Below are 18,392 nucleotides of genomic sequence, written 5' to 3' on the forward strand. Positions count from 1 at the left end.
TTTTTTCCTTTAAAAGTCATTTGAATTAGGAGAAGAGGACATTCCCTTCTGCAGTTTATGGGCGAAAATCTGTATGTCAATATATTTAATTGGATCTGTTACAACAATTCAGACTGTTCAGTCCAGACTGTGTGTGTAAGGATATATGGACATGCCAAAAAAGCAGTCAGCCCCTTCAGTTGCCAGCAAAGGTGTTAATATTTTTCTCAGTTCTCATAGAAACTCATTGGGATATGCAAAACTCGTTCATTAAGCACTACTGCAGAGTGACAGATGCTGACATATATAATTTGACAGCTGCAAATACCAAGTACTAGAAAGTGTCGTTTCCCATAAGTATAAAATAATGGGTCATTATTCCCTGACATATCAAAAACCAAGTACTGTGAATAAATGAATCGGTAATCCTTTGTGCTTTAAAAGAAGAGAGCCTTTTTTCTTCTTCCAGAAACAAAGGTGATTTCCTTTGTTCTCCTTTTACCTGTGTGCACCATCATCAATTGCCAACTTGCTGATGAGGTGGTTTGGAGGAGGAAGTTGCTCATGCCATCTACTTAAAGCATTTCAGACATTCATGCACCCAGACAAAGCACATTGCCTCTCTAGATAACCAGGGAAGAAATGGCACGTACATCCAGAAGGTAATTCAGAGGAGAGGCTTACAAAGGAGTCCACGTACCCAAATTAGATGTCTGACATGAACAGTGAAAATATTTGCCTCTTGGGTGTTACCAGTCTGGCTTTGCACTGATCATAGGACATAAGCTGCCATGTGGTCCCCATAGGAGGGCCTCATCTGTGACAGCTTCTTGCCTTTAATTCTGTGCCTACATCTTTGTTGTTAGTGCCCTGGCCACAGTGAACTTCCTCAGGCAAACATCTAACAGCAGGAGGCCTCTGAGGTTTTGGAAGGAGCACTGGTAGATGTTTGTCTTCCTAAGGGCAAAGGGAAATCTGTCTGCTGGTTGACAGCACAGCGCAGGAGGGGAGAAGAGACATCATACTCAGTGAAGCACTGCTGGGGCTGCACTGCTTGTAGGGGCTGTATGATGCTGCAGGCTGGAGTGATGCTCTGCCTACCGTGGCCTGAGTCCTCAAATAAGTCACAGAGTGCCAGTCACAGTATCAATGCAGTTATCATATTTAGCAGGCTACGGCTCAAATTGTTTCCCAGTTTCTGTTTATACTTACTGGATTTGCATCCACAAATGTGGCTATCCTATACCTTGTAATTAGCAGTTAAAATGTAGCTATAACATATGCTCTGTCCTTCCTTCCACCTCATTTGATCTCCTATCTCCAGGTGAAGACCAGGGAGAAGTGGTTTCTCTCAGGGGTCTGGTGACCAGTATTTAATATCTTTGTTGGAAAAACAGACAGTGGGATTGAGTGCAATTCCAGTAAGTTTGCCACTGATACCAAACTTTGTAGTGTGATCAGCACGCTGGAGATGAAGGGATGCCATCCAGAAGGAAACTGAAAGTCTTGAGGGGTGGGTTTTTGTGAACAGTGGTTCAACAAGGCCAAAAGCAAGGATTTGCTCCTGTGTCAGGACTGTCCTAAACACGAATCCAGGCTGGGTAATGAATGTATAGGAAGCAGCTCTGCAGAGAAGAACTTGGGGTTTTTGGTGGATGAAAAGCTCAACGTGAGCCAGCAATGTGCACTAGCAGCCTGGAAGACCAACTGTGTCCTGGACTGAATCAGAACAGAGGTGGCCAGCAAGGAGAGGGAGGTGATTGTTCCCTCTTCTCTGCTCTCATGAGGCCCCATCTGGAACACTGTGTCCAGCACAAGAAAAACATGGAGATGTTGGGGCAGGTCCAAAGGAAGCCATGGGGATGACCACAAGGAGAGGGCTGAAGGAGCTGGGCTTGTTAAGTCTGGAGAAAGCTCTAGAGAGACTTCTTTTCATATTTAAAGGGGTCTACAAGAAATCTGGAGAGGGACTTCTCATGGACTTTAGTGACAGGACAAAGGGTAATGGTTTTGAACTAAAAAGGGGTATATTTGTATCGGATATAAGGAAGAAATTCATCCCTATGAGGGAAGAATGTACATAGTGAAATAATTAGAGACAAAATAAAACTGACTGAAAATATGACATTTATGTAAATGGACAGATTTGCTGTAATCTTTGGGATTCTAGACTTTTTGGTTTTGTTTGTCTTCCACATTTAGCACAGTAGCCTTCTGGTCTGTGACTGGGCTCCTAAGAACAATAATGACATAAATAATAATTAGATGAAAGTTAGAAACAGCATGACTGTACTGAACAAATATGCATAATTAAGATGTGTCTGTATCAGTGGGAGTGAAAAAAATGGATATACTTCAAGAATTCAGATTTTAATACCTCATTAGTAAAAGATCGTAAATATTAGCTTAAGGAATGGATTAAAGGAAACTCTTCCCCTTACCCTATTTCACTTATTTCTTCTTCCTTACTTAACAGTTGATAGTGATTTAGACATCTACAGAATTTGTTGAGTCTTTGCCATTTTTTATGCCTAGGAGATTATAACTGCAGGCTGCCAATCATTAGGCTGAACTGGTGAAAGGGAATGTAGGTGCCTCATAGCAGCCTTTGTGAACTCAGTCTCATGCTTTCTGTGGCATTAGATGCCAGTGTTCCAATGCTGATCTCTTTAAAAACAGATACTTGACAGTGGGGTTTATTTTTAGCTCCAGGGATATACTTTTGATGTCTTTGAAGGCATGGAACTTTGGAACAAATCTGCAGGATAGGAGATTACAGACAAAGCACCGCAGCCAGCATTGCAGAGATGAAAAGAATGGGTGTATTTTCTCCAGTTTCCTAAACTGCACGCTAATCAAGTATTAAAGACCTGTTAAATACTGTTATCAGTGATTATTCAGGCAAGATCCAAACTTTTCTACATCTACAGCGCATTTGGGATTTGTGTATGTTCAGTGACTTTGGTTAACTTTCAGAGAATGTAGATAACTTTTTTTAAAAATGGCTGTATCATAAATAATGCCTTAATTAAGGGCAACCCTTAATTGACCAAGATTTAAAGAAAGAAGGAAAAAAAAAAGTTTACTGGGGAAATTCTTGGGGCGGGGAACTTGGAATTTATGCCTACCTGTCTTCGTTTTCTTTCCACTTTGGGTGCAGGTAACTAAAATATTTCCCTTTGGTACAGCAGATGGCTGTAGGAACTGTCTGTCTCCTTAATATTTGTTGGCAGCCTAGTTTGCTTTTGTGTGTGTGAAGTAGAAAGGAGCTCTACAGGCAGTAGTTCGGGATGTGTGCTGCATGGAGCACTAGTAAAGTGGTTCAGACACTGCTGGCAGCAGAGTACGCAAAGAAACCGTCATATCGGAATGAAAACAGCTGTCTGCCAGCACCATAAACATTAGGAAATGTTGTGGGTGATTAGTTGCTGCTACTAATGTGTGAAAGTTGGCCTGTTTGCATACAGGCAAAATGAACTCCTTTTTTGCTTCTTGCCACTCTTACATAGAAATCACAGGACATTACGGGATTGATTATGAGTCATAAAAGCCAGGAAGTCTAGTTTTAGAGTGAAAGCCATGGTAATAACTGTCTCTTTCTATTTGGATGTCATTGTATGAAAAGCTAAGGTGAAATGAAAAGGAACAGGAAACTAACCTCAAATGGAGAGTGGGACAGAACTCTAATGGGAAAAGCATCCTGGTCAGGAAGAAACACTCGAGCATATAATATAAGGCATCTGGCATCTTTCTTTTTTCTTCTTTCTTTTTTTATTTAAGATGGTAAACCTTAGTTGTCATTGAACAAGTGCAGCAGAAATACCCAATAAATTCCCGTTCTGTTGAGTGCCACAGTTTTTTTCACCAGAGACATCCTCCCTATTTCTACCATCCTATCAGACTGAATATTCTAAACAAACACCACTGCAATGATTCAACGAAAGCAAGAAAAAATCCAGAATAATTGCAAACCTGAGAATATAGAAGCTTTTATTATGAAACCTTTCGGTTACATTTTTCCAGGATAAACTGCTTAGCAGGCAATTTCAAAATTGAATCAACTGTGACTGTAAATCTGGGAGTATAATGCGGATTAAAATTATCCGTGTTTTGTGCTAGGATCTTTTCTTTCTATGAGGGATTTCTCTCGCTGAATTGATTATTAAATAGATCTGAAAACCAAGGGCAGAAGGTGGGGCTACTTAATTTTCTTTTCTCTTTTATATCTCTGAGCAGTCTGCTTTAAGAAATCATAACAAAGATAAATATTTACATTGCACCTGCCAGTCTGTGGCTTAAAAGCTCTTAACACAGTTCAATATATACTATTGTATGGAAATATTAAAAATACAGTTCTAGAGTGAAAGGTAATTTCTAGCTGATAGCAATGCTGGCAAATAATAAGTTAACTGAGCGTAGAGTGAAGTAAAACAGAACTATTCAAATTAGGCACCCACTGCAAGAGCAGAGTTAATACTTTCACTGCAAAATCTGTCAGTGGGAATTTTCAACCCTGATTTTTCTTATCTTTCAGACACAGGCTGGTAAAGCGTGGGCCCATCAAAAAAAAATAGGTGGCTTAGTATTTACTCTTACAACGGACATCATTTTTTTCCTGAAATTTAGTGAGGTAAACCTTTGGAAGTAATAGGAAGATCTGTTTCCAAGAGCTCACAAGGGGTTAAGAGGGGCTGTAGAAATGACTGATGCTTTCACCCAAGCAATAAAACTAAGTTCTCAGGTGGAGGGAGACTGCAATATTTCTGAGTGCTTTTTCCTCACAAAAATGTCACAGAAAGATTTTATTTCATTCCACATGATCCACTTCATTGTATTTGCAAGAAAAGTAAAGGAAATGAAGACTTTTACTCTGGGAAATGCCTTTTTTTGTTGTTGGTTTTGTTTTTTAAATGCTATGCAGCAGCCTGGTGATTTAGGAGTCATCCTCAGGAGAATACCAGGACTTGCAGATATAAAGGGAGCTTTAATTTCTTTTACTCTAACTGGTCAATGTTGACTAAATAATTAATGATTTACTAGAGAAATCTAATGAACAGCAGAACTACAGTCCTTAGGAAAAAGTCCTACAGGTTGTTCCATAAAGTCATTTTCGTCCTGCAAGATGAATATTCAAGTATTCCATTGAAAGTAGGGCACCTCTGAGAGGAAGGCATGAAAGAGTCCTGCATACAAATGCCATGTCTCACAGGACAGATTTATTTCATAAACATTAGCAAACTGCTAACTTTTGCATGTATAACCTTAATTAAAGCAGAATTTTACATTTTTTCTTTTAAGCTAGTTAGGAGATTTTTCTGCTTACAAGGAAGAATATTTTAAGAAACAATTCAAATATCCTAAGTGATAGTGTGTATATATAGTACAAGTATGCTAATTTTGACCTTTGAAGGAGCTCTTAGCTCTTCTACCTCCAAATCAAAGCCAAGAGAATAAAACTTGCTCTGGATTAAAGCGGTATACTCCTTATTTCAGACTCAGAAGAGAGAGACTTCTGTCCAGGTATCTGTTTTGCAATTTTTGTCCCTAATAATTTCACAGGAATTTCCAAAAAATCTTCACGATGTTTCTGATTCCTCAGAATTGGTAGGAATCAATGCAATCAGCACTGGACATAGCCTAACAACCTTGCATATGGTAATATGTGCTATGCCAAGATGATAACCCCAGTCCCTGGGAATTCTATCTCTGTAGATAGGGTACCTTCTGTTAACCTTCTCTTCACCCTCTGAGGAAGGAGACAAGAGTAATGAGCGTGCTGGCTGGCTAGCCCAAGCAATGAGTTGTGTTGTCTCCCGTTCTGGATCCGCCTTCTTAAAATACGTTTGAGATGGGCCTTTAAAGGTCATCTAGTCCAACTTTCTCCAATGAGCAGGGACACCTACAGCTAGAGCAGGTTGCTCAGAGACCTGCTCCAGCTAAGCCTGAATATGCCTAGGAACAGAGCATCCACCATCTCTCTGGGTAACCTTTTCCAGTGCTTCGTTACCCTTATTGTAAAAAACAAAACAAAGAAAACAACAACAACGACAAAACTTTTTATTCAGAGTCAGCTTGAGATTTCTAAATAAGTGTATTTTGTGTTACCGTGACCTCTTAAGCTTTTTAAAGATGTGCTGGAGCACATGGGAGAACTGAGTACCAGCAGGTTAGCTTGGCTAGGAGGGACCTTTAGGGATTGATAAGCCCTTACACTTCTTCCCAGCCTGAGCTGGTGCTCCAGCATTGCTAATTTCACAAACTACTTATGCTCAGGTACATAACCCAAGGAAGAAGTGATGCCTCAGAAGAGCAGCAGCTAGCTGAAAGACCCTCCTCAGCCCGGCAATACCAGCAGCAGCCACAGAATCTTAAGGTACAACCCTGACCTTTGGGATAGGAAAGAGCAGAGAATAAAGCTCTCTTTGCCTTCTCTGTTGAAGCTGGCCTACAGGAATGCGTGATTTTGGCAGTACACAAAGGGAAACATGATTCTCTAGTCTAATTACTTTGACATCAGAGATGGGAGACTACAGCCCTGTCCTTGTTCCCAAGTCAGGTAATAGGCTTTACATTTACAAAAAAAAAAAAAGTAAGTAAAACACACAAAGTTAGAAGAAGGGGTGGGAATGCAGAGCTTCCTTCTCTTGAGATCTGCAGTATTATCCCTCTTCCCCTGCTCCCTCTCCCATGTAAGTTTTGCTGGAGGGAAATAAACAAAATGCACTGAGCACTCATAGGCTGCTTCCTGCTCAGTGCTTGAAGTGTTCGTGAGATTCAGACAGCAGCACCAGAAATATTTCCACAAGTTCTCAGACTCTTTTAACATGAAGAGAGTGTACAAGTAATCTTTACTGTAAGAATTAGCTCAGGCATATGGTCTGAAGGGACACGGGACTCCTGTAAGCACTAATATAGGGAAGGGGAAATATTTTAAGAACTTCTATGTTGTTTCTCAGTACCTAGTATTGACTTTTGCTTCATCTGTGTGCTGGCTGCAGTGAAACCCATTCCTTAGCATTTAATTCTCATTATACTTTTAAAAGGGTATTTAAGCACCTAACATGGGTTACATGTGGAAATGCTGCCTACCAAGGAGTCTATAAGGAGTCTATGCTGTTTTCCAGAATTGATGAGATGCTTTGCAGGGAAGGCCTTTTATTCAATTCCCTAGTAGTATTTACATAAGTTTTAGAACTACTGTTACAATATAGGAGACTTCCATGCTCTAAGGGCCTCTGATTTTGCTGTGCCATGGAAAATGCTTATGCAAATAGAAATTATGGTTTAAAAAAAAAAAAAAAAAAAGGTAGAGGAGAAAAAAGATCAGAAGTACAAAACTGCATTTCATCTAGCTCCATCAGCTCAGCTATATTTTCTTCCTGACAGCAACTTTGAAATGGCAAAGGAATTCCTTCTTCCAGCTCTTCCTGTGACCTAAATGCATAATTGATGAAAACGTATTGGTTACATGAAAGCCTCGCAGAAACCACCAGGAAAGCATTGCAGATTATTTTTTCCTCCTTTTGCCACTGTGTTTTTACAGATGTGATACGTGGTTTAAGAAACCAAAGCAGACAGGCATGCCTGAGCCCTGCCAAATCATGCAAACAAAGGAAAGATTGCTTGCTTGCTTTCCTTTCCCCTTTCCTTCTGCAGATCGCAGTGCACCAGGGTAAAAACCATACTTATGTATGTATTAGCTCTTAATTGGCACACCTAGGAAAATTCATGAGAGCAATCGCAAATTGAGAGCGAACAACAGCACAGCTTGTTCTACTGGAGCCAGAGGTCAACAACAGCAGCCACACGGCCTTTGTCAGGGTGAGCCTGATGCAGCGCGCCCAAACCGAGGCCGTGAGTGCCGCCTGGCGGGCCTCCGCTGCCTGCGGCCGCCCTGAAAACTCAAACCCGAGCTCGTCGCCAGGGCAATCGTTAATCAAGATCCCCAGCGAGGCTCATTGACTTCCCAAACTGCAGGGCGACCAGCTCCGCAGCAGAGGATCCGAGGAGCGTTTATTGGAGTGCCCAAAATGTCTTTCACCAGCCAAGTGCGCACCACAGGGAGTTTCTCCTCATACAGATAGGGATGTTGGCCTCTCTCGAATCCTCGGGTACTTGAATGCCCTTACAGTAGGTAAGATCATCTCTTTGATCTTGTTGGAAATTTAGATGTGAAGAGCACTGTGGGACCTTTTTGGTGCTGGAGAGGAATGTGATGTAAGGGCTGGTAGCAACAGGACAAGAGTAAATCATTTTAAACTGGAAAAGGGTAGATTTAGACTAGATATCAGGAAGAAATTTTTTACTGTGAGGATGGTGAGACACTGGAACAGGTTGCCCAGAGAGGTTGCGGATGCCCCCTCCTTGGAAGCATTCAGGGTGAGGATGGATGGTGCTTTGAGCAAGTGGTCCTGAGGGAAGTGTCCCTGCCTACAGCAGGAGTTGGAACGAGGTGATCTTAAAGGTCCCTTCCAACCCAAACCATTCTATGATTCTGTGACAGGGTACATGTAGGGCTGTGGTAGTTGAAATGATGGGTTTGGTTTCCTGGCAGATTCTATGCATCTGTAGGAAAATAAGCTAAATGTGATTCCTGTTGTGGCTGTGCAGAGGGCAGTGCGGTTGCTCAGAAAGCCGAGCAGGACAGATTGAAATGGCTGGTGAGACCTTCTGAGTTCAGCCCAGTGGAGAGGCGTTTCGGCCAGGAGGGTCCTCTGTTCCCAGAGCTCTAAAGCACCTGGACACTGGAGATAGGCGGAGGTGGCCAGCATCAGGCTTGGCTGTGTTTGGAAGGAGGTGACCATGCTGCTGCTCTGATGTCTGCTGAAAATTGCATTGGGTCAAGACAAGATTCTGGCGATGTGCACATGGGGCTGGTGTGCCAGCAGTGTGAGGGAAAGAATTGGTGCAGCCAGGCTTTGATAGGACTGCTTTGTGGCAGGAGCCAAACGCATGAATGCATACACATGCTGCTGAAGGAGCATGAGAAGGGTGGAGGCATTAGGCACAGGGTGGGAAGAGTTGAAGTTGGTGGAAAGTGTAGTGTGATCCAAGAGAGGTCTCTTGCTCTTTGAGAGGCTGGCCATCAGGCAGCAGGCAGCATTCCCCCTTGCCCTAGCAGGGAATTTTAGTCTTGCCTCTCACTCCTGCTGTTTCTGTCACAGCTGCTGCCAGTTTTGGTTTTGGCACTTACACCAGCCTTCTCTCACAGCCTTTGTTTCCCTGCGCACACAGACCCACCTCCCTAATACAAACATCTCAGTGGTATTGGCAGTTCTCTGGCAGGCAGGAGCCTGGGTTCTGCTCTTGCTTCTCCATCCAATATAATGTATCTGCTACTAAGAAGGCATTTTCTCTACAGCCTTTGTTATTTTCATTGAGAATGAAACAGCTTCTTTAAGAAAGGCAGAGACTGTTCAAATCAAGATATCGTCATGAATGGGACAATCTGAGAAAAAGGGATCTTCGCATGGCAAATAATTCCCCCCTCTCCTTCCATAGCACTGGAACTTGAGAAGGAATCTGGTGCTGTCGTGAGTAGATACCAGGCCATCAGCTGGGTAAATCAGTCCTGATCCCTTGACAAGTTGTCTTTTACACTTCACCAGCACTGAATGTTTATTCTTTGGAAATAAATAGTGCTGGCAACTAGAATAGTGCTCAGTTAATGACTTTCCTCCTTGCCAGTTTGTGTTCTGGCTGGGCAGCACCTCCATTTCAACAGAAAGAACAAATATAGCAAATATTTTGAATTGTTTAGGGCTTGGGCTTTTCTGTTTTCTAAAATAATAACAATAATAATAAAATTTAAAAAGCTGCAGCAGCAGAAAGACAGAGTGGGCTGTAACATGAGGCTGAAGGAGAGGAAAGGCAGCATCCAGAGCAGATCAGGGAAATAAGAAAAGGAGGAGGAAGATAAGAGTGTTACCTTCCATACCTATTTATCCTTAGAGAGAAAGAACTGTTACACTTGGAGTGGTGCCTTTGTATCTGGAAGGCAGCAGTCTGGCATGTTGAGCTTTACTAAACTCGAGTTGCTGTAGCTGTTGAAAGTACAGGGATTTCTGTTGCCCAAAACCAACTTGGCAGAGAGAAAGGGAATGATTTCATGTTTGTTCCCTCCAGCTTGGAAAGGAGAGGTACAGCACAGATTATGACTTATTCCTTGTGCTTCTGTGAAGAGTGCTTTGTGGGAGCACTCCTTAAAAGTTGAGACGTGGCCAAAACATAATTCAGATTAAATGTTGAATGTCTGTGACATTCAGCCAAACAGTATATACTTCTGTTGTGCTTCTAATCGTAGTACCACTTGAATACGTATGTGTAATATAAATACAAAACAGGTGATTAAAAGCAGGGTGGAGATTAAAAATCATGAATTACTGCAATAATTGAAATGATGGCTGATCTCAAACAGTGATAGCTTAGACAAAGTTTAAATAATTTTGGTCAATAACAAGTGGAAGTTAGACGTTTTGTTCTTGGGCTTAATTTGCTAGAATTTTTTTCAGTCATTTGACCATTTGGGTATTCAGTACCAGAGAAGTACTTTCAGGAATCTAAAACTGAACCAACTGTTTAGAAGTCCAGATATACGGATATATTAAGAAGATACAGTATAGAAGTGAGTGACCTAAGAAGGTCAGTTGCTACTCAATGCCCAGCAGAGCCAGTATGATGGGAATCAGCACATTCACCTAACATGCTAACTGCATCCCAGCCTGCCCAGAAAACAAGAATCTCCAATCACGAGTCTACTTTGAAAAAGGTAAGGTCTGGAGATGACACCTCTTGTACTTTGGTTTTCATGAACTTAGTGCTGACTAGACCATGATCAGGTTTGATAGAATTTATGTCTTCTCTCTCATCTTGAAGTGCAGCAGAGCTTAGGAGTTTCTTTAACCAGGCTGGAAGACTTAAAGAATCTGCCTATCCCCTCTAATTTATTCAGAGATTTTGGTGTCTCATGGTGATTTAATATGGGTGTTAAGTAAGAGAAATTTGTCACAGACAAAATGCAAATTTTGTAACAATGTCAAGTTCAGCATAGTTTATAAATCTTAGGGCTTTGTAACATGAAAATATCTTTCCATGGCACCTGGTGGCAAACTTTAAAAGAAAAGAGATAGTCTAATGTTTTTCTCTATCCATGTCACTTTAATTATTTGAAGTGGTCTTTTCCCATGGCATAGTTATCCCAGGCACTCCTTTCTACTGCCTTTATCAAAGGCAACATGTTCAGTGTTTGATGGGCCAGCCTAGAAGCATGCCACATCAAACTGTACAGCAGTCACGGTTCTCTCTAGCAACTATTAAAAGAAAGATCTTACTTCAAAGAGGGGAAGAAAAAATGTCTTTTAGTATAAAACTGTAACATAAGTGGATAGAAATACCTATGATTTAGCTTTATTTTCCATATTACTCCTCCTTAGTGATGCAACTTGCAAATGTAGCACAGGGGATGGTACTCTTGAGAGGTAGGCACCATCGTGGATGTAACTTTGAGACAACAAAGCAATTTTCCATAGCTAAAATTGTTGACTGTCTTGCTTCCTAAGTAATTTGCATGTTTATTATGTTTGTGGATGTTTTTCCTGCACCCATTACTGAATTTTGGTGCATTAAGGCTGCTTAATCAGCTCCAGAATGAGTGCCGGCCCAAGTAGACATTGCTGCAAGAGCTGTGCAAGGCAGAGATGGACTGCAGGGGCTTTACAGATGTCCACAGGGAACTGAGCACTGTTTGTTCAGGCTGCAGAATCCATTCTCAAATGAAACGCAGCTGAAGAAGCTGGGTGACACAATCCATAGGAATACTCAGACTGTTTTGACCCTGACTATACAAGATTATTTTGAAGATAGCGCGGGTTGAAATCATTAACTGTGCTCAAGCTGTGCTTGTAATACGCTCAAACTGAGCACATTAATTATGCTCAGAATGCAAGCAAGATGAAAGAAGGGATGCAGAGCTGCTGACTAAATCTGCTGCTACAGTCTGTATCTCCTGTCAAATTCTGCTTAAGAGCCAGTAGGTGCTTCAGCCACTGCCCAGGCCATTCTTTGTAGATTCACCATTCGCTGTCTGAGACAGTGAATATGTGTAGATTGAGCCGTACAAATACAGCAACTATTTCTCTGAAAAGCTCATCGTTTTGGTATTGCACTAAGATATCAAGCCAAAAACCAATCGGAAAGCTCAGTGCAAAATACCACTGTGAATAACACTACCAGATTTTCCACATCCTCCAGCAGGGACCGGTACAGAATCCTGTGTGCATCAATGACAGGTGCAACATCTTTGTGTGGGGTGCAGTCTGTAAGAGAGTGTCTGGAGGGCTGAGCTACCACAGCGGGGAGGAACTGGAAGCAAGATTACATTTGCAGCTGGAGCAGAGGAGCAGGACAGCATGGGGAATAATGCTTTTTGCAGCAAATAAATAGGGAGGAGGGGGCTCCTGAAGGAGCAAAAAGGCACATGGATGGCAATAGGCCATTTGGTTTATTGAAAATGAGCACCTAGGCCAGAATGCGTGGTGCATGGCTGTAACAGGGCAGCACTGCATTCCTCTCAACATTTTCTCTTCCATTTCCTGGCTCTGCCATCAGAAGTGATGACAGGCAGGTCTAAAGCTCAGAACCTCATGACCAACTACAAACTGAAGGAACTATTACTGCTTGTTTAAGCTGCTGCAAGCCTGTTGCCTCCCAGCTTTTTGGTGTGGGCTTCTTGGACCATGTTAGGGCTACAGCAATCCATGGAACAAGCTGTGGGCCCTGGTACACCAGCACCAGCTTCTAAAGTAAGTAGTTTATCTTAAATGAGGATATTGGTGAAATGTCAGTCTTAGCAAATTTGTTCCATGGAGCATATCCTGAAATCTCGAATACTTTTTGGGATAAATTATTTATCATTGTCTCATTTACATGAAGCCATAGTGCCTTTCTGTATGCTTGTATTTGTCTATTTGTTAGTACGTTAATCAGATGAATCTTGTATTCTTTGCTACTAGACAAAAGTTCTCCTCTGACTAAGTTTTAAGGGAGGTTTCATGCTAATAAATATGGACTTCCTAACTCTCAACTTCATTCTAGGTAACCCAAAACGGAGTTAGATATCCTATATTATTCATCAGACTTATTTTTACAGGTGGGAAAAGAAAACATCAAAATTGTACAGAGCCATTAAGAGGTACAATTCTCCAATTATTAGTGCATTCAAGCAACATTCCCAGTTCTGTAAGTCATCAGTTTTATTTAAAAAATAGATTCCAAACATTATTTTTGATAAGGTGCAACATATATACTGTTTTCTACCATAATGAAAAAAAAATACAACAATGAAACAATATTCATAACTGTATTGTCATTCCAACACGGAATCAATGTGTCTTCTGTAATTCTTAAATATTCTTTTTCTGCTTCATCAAAGCATAAGAATTAAATAATTAGTGTCACTGTGACAGCCAAAGGATATGGCTACAGCCATCACGTCCTGCATTTTAACAGTGAACTTTCTGGTACAGGTTGCTTCACGTACACATCAGAAGCTGAATATAACTGAACACAGTTCATGCAAAACAAAGGTACAACACTGAATTTGCATCATTCAAAGGTTTTTGCGCTCTTGTTTAGTTTGACATTATCAAAGACCAACTGTTTGAACGTGAGGATTTCACAGGCTGCATAAACAAAGCACTGTGTATTAATATGTATAAGTTTCAGGTTCATCAGGCTATGTGACTATTATTTTGAATTGTATCAATTTTTTAACTAAACACAAGTTTTAAACACTTAAGGCTGAGGTCTGTACCTTTTGGAGTCTACAGTGACTTCTGAGACACATTTGGGAATATAGATGGAAAATGGTGAATAATAATGGGCTTGTTATGGGGAATTACCTAAGATTATTACATTAGAACTGTTTTCTCTTCTTTTTTTTTTTTTTTTTTGAGAAAATCATGTAATTAATTTCTATTAAGAATGTTCCCCATTCAGCCACTCAAGTTATATGAGCAATGGAAACTGTATTGTGAAGGAAATACTATCTCTGGAAGTCTTCTGATGAGCAAAGCCTCTCCTGTTTCAAAGCCTTCTTGCCTTTCTAGCTTTAACTCAGCCTTGATAATACCAAGCAGCTGAAGTTAGCTATTGCTATGCTGTTTCTGGTGATTAGATTTAAGTCCCTGCTCTAAAGAGGAGTATGTTTGTTTAAAAAGATCTGAACCCCCATTTCCCTGTCTTCTGTTTGAGTGGTGGTCCTAGAGTCAAAGCCACAGTTCTTTCTGTTGCTGTTTCTTACAAACCATCATGATGGTTTTACAGATCTTGTTTTTAAACCTTAAGGCTACTCATATACAGCCCAGTAAGATGAGTTGAGAAAACATCACAGGGCTGTTCATTTTAGTGGATCAGACCTCTGGGTATCAATGAGGATTGGCCTGTGCGTAGCCAATGGACTGAGTTTGAACAGATAGACTTGGGTTATCTATACCTAAATGAGTTTGTATTCATGACCAGTTTAATCTTACCTGACTCAAAATCTTTCTTTCAAGAAACAATTTTTTTTCAGCATCGATGTATCCTCGTTCTTAGTAAACACTTGCTAGTGAATGCTCTTCGGAGTTAGCTTTGCTGTGAAATAAATGCTAATGGGGCATGGATTGAAATCTGCCTGGCTAACACAGAAATCTTTAAGACTTCCTTTTATTCCTTGACATATGTGAAGCAGAGAGTTTGATTTCAAATAGCAAATAAATGAACTTACTTATTTCTCTTGTCTTATGAGCAAAAAGAGGTATTTAGAAGTGTTCAAGTGGGGAGAGTCTGCGTACTTACTTCCCATATAAACAGAAAAGGAGCTGGAGAAGGTGTTCATCGAGCATATGTTAATGTTAGGAGCCATAAAAGTGAAAAGTAAAAGACAGTCTTTCAGTTTTAATCTCAGGAAAAAGTTGCCCCCAGAAGTTAGTCTATTTAGATTTTAGTAATTTGGAGCAGAACCTTACAGTTGGGTTTAGTTTGGGGAAATCACTGATTTTTTTTTTAAATGAATTTTAAAATCCCTCTTCAGATGATGCAATCCAAATTTCATGAGATTTGTGGTTAACTTGGTTGCTTTTTTATGAGTTTCATTGATGACTGCTTCATAGAAAAACAAAAGAAACAGCAACACTATGTTGCATTTCCTATTTTCAGGAGGGTTACTCAGTCCCATGGTTTACGTTTTAACAATATGCCTTTAATAATACATCATGCTGCAGATGTTCAGTTAACAAAAAAAATACACACTTCACTATTTATGGGATTTGGTCAGAGCTACGTGTATTTATGTCAGTCTGTTGCAAACACTATTGTTAAATGCTGTACTTAGCAAATTAAAACTATCCCTTTCTTTCTCTTAAACAATTTGGGCCATACTTTACTTTATCTGAATGCAGTAGGACACCTGCCAGAAGGAAGCAGGGTCACTGTAGATAAGAGTAGGAATTTGTAACTTTGGGCATCTAACTTAGGGTGCACCTGGCTCATTGTCTCAGTTCAAGGACACAATGATCATGCCTTCAAGTTGGCTCAATAGTGTGGCTTTTGTCTGGTTCTTCTGGCATAATCTTTTCATCTCTGTCCTTGAAAACCTTTTGGGTGCAATAGGCTCGAGCTTCTGTTATCTGTATAATTTTGAGCAAAAATAGTAGAGGTTTTAGCTGCCTAAATCAATGGTTTGTTCAGAGACTTGGGCAGTCAGAAGGCCCTCCTGATGGAGATTCAGAGCATCTAATCATCCACTCATTATCTTCAAGCTCACAAACCAAATGCTGGGCAGCATGGATTAGTTGTAACTGAGAGTAGAATTGGGTCATCTATTACTGAAATCAGTAATGACTAAAGTGCTAGTGTATTAACACAGAAAATGTTGACTCCATGTATCTCATACAGGACCAGAGCAAAGGTCTAAGGAAATGTAACATTTTTACCTGAGTGGCTTGGATGTCCCTATGTGGGGGTGTCATGTTTTCTTGCTACGAACAGATAAATAATTAAAGCCTTTCTATTGTTGGCTGCATCCTCAGTCCATTTGATCCCTTATCCCTTCTACAGTGCAGTGGGGAGGGACTCTGCAGTCCCATGACTGGCAGATGCGGCATAAAGAACAAATATGCTACGGAATAAATGTCTATGGTTGTTAAATTAACTTAAGGAATCTCTTGGCAGGTGCAGACAAGCATCAAGAAAAGCCAGTGAAGGAAAGGAACTAAGTGGAGAATCAGGAATCAATGCAGAACTTCCAATTTCTGTGGAAAATGACAATTTTCTTTACGCAAGAAGTGACAGGTGAAGTATTCAATCTCTTGTCACCAGCACTGATGAGAGCTGGATACCATTCTCCCTTTTGTGCCTTTTAAAATTCCTTCACTTGCTTTCATGCTTTTTTCTACTGTCACAGCAAACCACATAATACTAAGTATTACAGTATCTGTACCCAAAATTGCATAGAGAAATAGGAAATCACACACACAGAGAATGGTCGAGGTTGGGAGGGACCTCTAAAGATCACCTATTCCAATCCCCCTGCTCAAGCACATTGCACAAGATCACATCTGGGTGGGTTTTGAATATCTCCAAAGAAAGGAGACTTCACAGCCTTTCTGAGCAAGCTGTGCCAGTGCTCCATCAGCCTCACAATAAATAAGTTTTTCCTCATGCTCCTTAAAAATAAGTCACATTTTCACATTAATAAAGAAAAGCTGATTGACAGAAATAATGAACTGTATACTTATAAACTGTATAGATATATAAATTGTAAAATTCAAAGGACTAAAGAGGGGAGCAGCAGCCACTATATTTTAAAGTGAATCGAAATGCGCTCTTGCTCCTTTAATTTCAGTCCTGAATTTACTTAACTTTTACAAAAATAAGTGAAGGTGACAAAATGTTTGACTTTAAAATATGACTTTCTCATGAAAATGGTATAAATCAATAGCAAATAAATAGCCACAGTTTCAGTAATAAAAACAACTGACGTTGCTCATACACACTCTCTAGTTTGGAACACGAATCTTTCTTTTTATACAAAAACAGTGTCTGCTAGTCTTCACACCTGCCTCCTGAGTTCTTGTGAATGTTGATGCATCCCTCTGGTGCTTCTGGCTCTTTGTCTCTCAGCACCACATCACTTACACCCACCAGTGCACCAATTGAGCTGTTAGGAAACTCATTAAGAAAACACAGCTTGATGTCTGCAGCTGCTCAGGGCTTCTAAACTGCCTTCCTCATTAAAGAAGTGCCATCCTGCATCCACGCCCTCTGTCGTATTAGACCATTCCTCATACACATTACATTTTCTTTTGAAATAAAAAGAAACATTGAACACCTCTGTGTTAATCTAGAAGGGATTCCTTTGGGATTACTTTCTTATTCCTTTAACAGTCTAGTTAAACATGATAGATTCAGGGTCCTGGTTTGCCATTTGAGCCATATGTCGTAATACATCCTTTTTAGTTATGATACCCAGCAGCCTCCTAGAGAAGGAAAGGAAAGGAAAGGAAAGGTCAACGATCATCTCATATATCATCCATGTTTTCGTATTCAGCTGCAGAGACATTTTGTTAGTGCTTCCATATAACGCTGTCCATGCTCTCCGTTTCCCAACGATTATCTTTTATAAAAAACATTCATACTTCATGTATTTTTGCTACCTCAACTGTGATTGTTAACTAAAATATCTCCTTTTGTTGGGAAGCATGATTCAGTGAGGAGCTACAGTTACTGGCGCTTCATATGACAAAGTAATGTATTTCCTTGCATCAGCAGCACAAAACCAAGACACCAGTGACCTACGTAGGACATGCATGGAGTTTAATAGTACATAAACTATACTAAAGTATGGACTTTATGAAATTCTCAGTGTATGACATCATAATGACTTTAAATTTGATTGATAATTTCTCATTTATGTGATCCTAAATGAATTGTATCTATTAAGAAATATGAGGCCTATTGAATATCTGACCCCAAGTGTAAAAAATTTCCTAACACTCAGTGTTCCAGGGCTTTTATTTTCAATCTTTGAAGGCAGTGAGGCACTGAGTTTTGAAACTGTCATTGTTAGAATTATTCCACATTTAGTCTGATGAAAGTCCTAGAAATAAAGATCAAAATTTCCGAATCTGAGTACCTCAAATCAAGACCTAATTAATGGTCCTCATATTTTTATTGCTGAGCACAATGCATTGATAGATTATATACCATATATTTAAATAACAGAAAGTGTTTTTGCAGAAGATTCAATTTTAATCTTCCACATTTAAAATCAATAGCTCTCTTTTTGCAATCTTGCCATAAAGTTTCTTATCACCAGATCATGTGATGAACAGAGCTCCTAGAATAACTGAAACCCCACTGGATCCATGGGATGT

General features: G+C 40.3%; 1 protein-coding gene across 6 annotated transcripts in view; it reads right to left on the reverse strand.

The window, feature by feature from the left end:
* Positions 1 to 13,900: 13,900 nt before the first annotated feature.
* The window catches only part of CLCN4 (chloride voltage-gated channel 4), a 39,146-nt gene continuing 34,654 nt past the window's right edge, over positions 13,901 to 18,392 (reverse strand). For all 6 annotated transcript variants that reach the window (XM_003203097.4, XM_010726648.3, XM_019622319.2 and 3 more), the window contains one exon: positions 13,901 to 17,495. In XM_003203097.4, coding sequence (XP_003203145.2) covers positions 17,405 to 17,495 — 91 coding nt within the window. In that variant the 3' untranslated portion in view covers positions 13,901 to 17,404. The remainder of the gene's footprint in view (positions 17,496 to 18,392) is intronic.

The sequence above is a fragment of the Meleagris gallopavo genome, chromosome 1 (assembly GCF_000146605.3).
Source record: "Meleagris gallopavo isolate NT-WF06-2002-E0010 breed Aviagen turkey brand Nicholas breeding stock chromosome 1, Turkey_5.1, whole genome shotgun sequence".
Taxonomy (NCBI): Eukaryota; Metazoa; Chordata; class Aves; order Galliformes; family Phasianidae; genus Meleagris; species Meleagris gallopavo.